This window comes from Carlito syrichta, unplaced genomic scaffold (assembly GCF_000164805.1).
Source record: "Carlito syrichta isolate Samal-C Ts95f unplaced genomic scaffold, Tarsius_syrichta-2.0.1 Scaffold312196, whole genome shotgun sequence".
Classification (NCBI taxonomy): domain Eukaryota; kingdom Metazoa; phylum Chordata; class Mammalia; order Primates; family Tarsiidae; genus Carlito; species Carlito syrichta.
Genome location: NW_007256292.1, coordinates 108,389 through 113,241, shown reverse-complemented (window position 1 = coordinate 113,241; position 4,853 = coordinate 108,389). Strand labels below are relative to the sequence as shown.

The 4,853-nt window shown below is 48.3% G+C and overlaps 1 protein-coding gene across 1 annotated transcript in view; it reads right to left on the bottom strand.

Moving 5' to 3' along the window:
• Window positions 1-4,599, bottom strand: part of MINDY4B (MINDY family member 4B) — a 31,324-nt gene extending 26,725 nt beyond the window's left edge. Inside the window, exons 1-4 of the mRNA XM_008069759.1 lie at window positions 4,519-4,599; window positions 3,876-3,995; window positions 3,094-3,173; window positions 540-705 (exon numbers count right to left, since the gene is read on the bottom strand). Of these exons, the coding sequence (XP_008067950.1) occupies window positions 540-705; window positions 3,094-3,173; window positions 3,876-3,995; window positions 4,519-4,599 (447 nt within the window). The remainder of the gene's footprint in view (window positions 1-539; window positions 706-3,093; window positions 3,174-3,875; window positions 3,996-4,518) is intronic.
• Window positions 4,600-4,853: the final 254 nt, after the last annotated feature.

Genomic DNA, 4,853 nt, shown 5'->3' with positions numbered 1-4,853 from the left:
GCTGCCCAGGCGGGTCTCAAACCCGCAGGCTCAGGCAATCCATTCACCTCAGCCTCCCAAGGCGCGGAATTACAGGCTGAGCCACCGAGCCCGGCTGGTGCTTGTGTCTTTGGAAGGTGCCTCTGGTCACATCAGTAGCACTAATGGGCTCTAGCTCATTTCCATGGTAAGTCTAGTATGTGTCAAGCTTCACTGGCTTTTCTTTTTTAGAGTCAGAGTCTCACTCTGTCACCCAGGCTGGAGTACAGTGACATGATCACAGCTCACCACAGCCTCGACCTCCTGGGCTCAGGCGATACTTTCACCTCAGCCTCCCAAGTATTTGGGTCTACAGGTGTGCACCACCATGCCTGGCTCAATTAAAACATTTTTTTTTGCAGAGATGAGGTCTCACTATGTTGTCCAGGCTGGTCTGGAACTCCTGGGCTCAAGCAATCCTCCTGCTTTGGCCTCTCAAAGTGCTGGGATTACAGGTATGAACCAACACTCTCAGCCTTCATTGGCCTTTTATCTGGCAGGACGGGGAGGCGAGCACTTACCCTCTCAGTGAAATTGTCCCCGCAGTAGTCAGGAGTCGAGACAACGTAAGTGTCCTCAGAGACAAGACAGATGGTGGCCTTCTGAGCGGCTCCTGAAGCCCACAGGATGTCAGCGAGCACCATGGCCAGGGCTCTCTCCTGTTCCTGCTTGCTTATGTCACGTAAACTATAATGCAGGTGGGGAAAGGCAAACGCTGGAACAAAGCAGCACTTAGCCATGTGCTGCAGCCTCCAGTTTTAATCTTCCTCTGAATATAGGGGCGTCGACTTGGTCCCTTCATCACCCCACCGTGTGAGACTGTCACTGGAGGCCCCTTCCTCTCTGCTGTGATCTCAGCCAGTCCCACCCTGTGCTTTGTCACTTCCAGGAGTCCTAACATTGTTCTTTCCCCTGACCTCCAGCAAGGATGGATTCACTCTCCAACCCAATAAAACAGTCCTGTTTCAAGCCTGTAGTTCAAATCCTTGTCGTTTGATCTCAGGTTTCCATTTTGTAAGCTGTCTTCCCCAGAGGGACCAGTCCTCTGAACATACCTTCATATTCACCCCCATGGCTGTTCTCATGCACGTGTGCCCTTAGTGCCGATGTCTGTCATTCCCACGCATCACCCAAGGTCTATCTCATGTCACCCTAAGCGGTCCAAGCTTACACCAGGCCGGCACTCACTGCGCCCCGGCCCCTCCCACCTATCACCTCATTTATTGTGTTCCTCCCGTTTTAGAGGTGAGGAAAGCACGACATGGAGAGGTGAGGTAACTCGTCTCTGGTCATTCATCTTCAAAGTGATAGAGCATGGATTCAACCCCTGGCTGTCTGGCCCCAAGTCCCGCTGTCACTCATGCCCAGCACCGAGCAGGCTCAGGGTCCGTCCATCCTTCTCAGTAAGTGGAACCGGTCTTTACATGGGAGACCTTGCCTCTGCTCATTTTCTAGATATCGAACATTGACAACTGTAGTCTTTATAAAGAAATGGGTGATAGAGATTTATTAACAAACTCGGCTACGATTTGTACAACCGGCCTAGCTCCGCGGAGGCAGAGGAATGAGCAGCAAGGGGCCTCGTTCTCACAAACTGATGCGAGGTGGATTGTGAATAAGACAAAGTGCTGGGCGAGCACAGGGAAGGAGCCAGACCACGTGACTGGGAGGGCTCAGGCAGGCTTCACCCAGCCTGTCCAGGGGAGCAGGTACTCATGCACGGTTATGTACTGTTTGCACAGGCCAGGCACAGTGCTGTGCTGAGTGTTTTACACTGATGTGGCAAGCATTGTGTGGGTTTCATCTGGATGCCCTGGGTCCATTTTACTCATGGACTCGTTCCCCAGCTGCTTTGGGGACTGCGATAGTGGTTCCTACTTGCCCCATGGTGACTAGGAGCGATGCTCCCCTCACCCCCCAAGGAGGGCCCACAGACAATGGCTGGCCAGCAAGTTGGGAGATCTGAAGACGGGGCAGGCTCCCAGGGCAGTGCTCACACTCCTGAATGCCTCTTGGCATCAGACTTCGCTAGAGTCACGTTCTTCCTTAGCTTCTCTTTCCCTATCTTGCTTCCCTCACTCCCTTATGGGTTTCTTCTGAGGGCTCTCCCTTAATAAATAAAGTGTATAAAGAATTCACACCACAGGCTCTGTTTCTAGGGAATCTGGCAATTCATTATCTTAGAATATAAAGGTCACGTGCAGTGACTCATGCCTGTAATACCAGCACTTTGGGAGGCCGAGGAAGGAAGATCGCTCAAGCACAGGAGTTTGAGACCAGCCTGGGCAACATAGGGAAACCTGGCCGCTACAAAAAAATTAAAAAATTAGCCAGGTGTGGTAGCACATTCCAGCTACTTGGGAGACTGTGGTGGAAGGATTGTCTGAGCCCAAGGACATGGAGGCTGTGGGGAGTTATGACCCAGCCCCTGAATTCCAGCCTGGGCAGCAGAGTGAGACCTGACTTAAAAAAAAAAAACAGCAGAAGGTGATAAAAATAATATATTATACATTTAGGTCTATTTGGGGATATCTCCTGCCTAAGAGCAGATGTATTTCTATTTCCTCTAATATCTAGCATACAGTTTTGCCTATGTGAAGGATTGATTAACTTCTAAAGTAAATTTGAATACATTTAAGCTGATTTTTAAAAATAGGCAACTGTCAAACATTGTATCTTGTCTGCTTAGTTAGATAGGAGGATTGTTCCTTTATTTATTGGTTTTATTATCACCCGTTTTGTTCCTCCCTAGAATTGTCAGGTTAGGACTTCCCATCAAATTTGGACAAGTAAGCTCACCTGAGACCTGGAGTTTAATTCTGCCTGGCAGGGTGGTCTGCAGTAGAGCATAAAACCTGTCAACATAATCCCTGCCACTGAACATTGAGAGTGACCCATGTGGAGCCCTTCCAAGCAGCGAGACACAGCCTCCCTGAGAGAAATAGAGCCATTTCTGTCTTAGGAGGAAGATTTCCTTCCTGAGGCTACCTTAATTTTTTCAGTTGCTATTATTTCACATGTGCAGGCTCTAGTGAGAGGGGTAACTCATCCAAGTACCTCTCACAGTCCTCTTACCTGTCTTTGCCCTTCCTGGTAAACAACAAGTACTTGACGACGTGTCCTTGCACAGCCATCTGAATGCTGCGGGCACCTCCCTGGAAAGGGGAGGAGGAAGAGGGAGACTCAAGTGTTGGGGAACCACGTGGGCCAACGTCACAAAAAAGAACTCTTGAAAATAGGTGGTGTTATCTGTTCTTCTCTTCATTCTTTTCTCTCCTGACATCCCCTAGGGCTTAGTGAGGATGCTGCGCTATTCATGTGCCACCCCTCCCTGCCCCTCTGACTGGGTGCCATGGCCAGGCTGGACTCTGCAATGCCTGGCTCTCTGAGAAGCCCCATAGACTGGTTATCAGGGATCTATGTCCTCCCCCATCCTGCCTTCACCAGACCCCTGCTTCCTGTCAGACTTTTAGATTCCTAGGAGGCAAGGAACCAACTGGCTGGCCCTTGGAATTTAGGTGTGATTGGTGATTGATGGCCTGAATTATTGATGTTTCAAATAAGCTAGAAAGAAATTCCTAGATCCCCTGCCTTCTGAATCCAAAAGAAGAGATAGGAAAACTAGAATCTGGAGGGAAATGGGGAGAAAAAGGAGCTTGGGGATTTGTTGCAATCCAGACAGTATGTAGTAACTTTAAACAGTCTGTTATCATTTAAGGTTAAACTTTAAATTATAAATGGGGTTCTCCAGAGGATTGTAATGAGAGCATGCATTCACATAGACGTGGACAAGATAGGAAACAAGAATAAAGAACATGCGAGTAAGATTTTTTTAAAAATTACAAGCTGGCTATTACCTTTCCCATTTCCAAAGCGAAAGCCAGGTCAGAAAAAGGATCGTGGAACCTGAAATAGGCCTTTTTCCAGTCATAGCTGAAGACATGGACCACATTTCCGAAGAGGACCTGTCTCAGCTTCTGAAAAGAGGAGAAATCAATGATTCAGTCAAAGATAGTTCTTTCTAGACGTGCTCATCATGGTGGTGTCATGAAAGTGGGCCTGTTCCCTTCTACATTCAGTCCCCACTTTTTTTTCTTTTTGAGACAAGGTTTCGCTTTGTCGCCTAGGCTGTAGTGCAGTGGCACAATCTTGGGTCATTGAAGCCTCGACCTCCTTGATTCAAGTGACCCTCCTGCCTCAGCCTCCTGAGTAGCTGGGACTACAGGTGCATGCTGTCACACCTGGCTAATTTTAAAAATTTTTTGTAGAGACGAGGTCTTGCTGTATTGCCCAGGCTGGTCTCGAACTCCTGAGCTCAGATATGAACCACCATGTCTGGCTAGGCCCCCACTTTTAACCCTATAAAATCCTGGGCAGGAGATTCATGCCATGTTCACTTAGGATCTTTATCCTGAAGGCTCAGGGGTGTCAACCCCACACCTTGTTGTCCCTCTTCGATTTTTGTCCCTTGTGTCTTGTCTTCCATTGCCTGCCACTCACCTTGTAGTCTACCATGGCTGCTGCTCTGTTCCCATGCCTCTTGCCCCATATCCGTGATGCTGTAACCCCTGCCTCTTCCATGTTTGGTTTTTCTCTTTCACTCCAAAAAAAAAAAACAGGGTGCAAGGGGACAGACAGGACTTCATGTTTCCAGCCCGAGCACATTGGTGATTTAAATGATGTTAAACAAGCATTCTCTGTTCTTTTTTCCAGGATAATGGCACCTAGCATTTGTTGAGCATTTTCTATGCACCAGGCACTGGGACAAGTGCTTTACATTTATTCTGCTAATTTAATTCTATGAAGTAGATGCTGTTATTTATCCTCCTTTGACC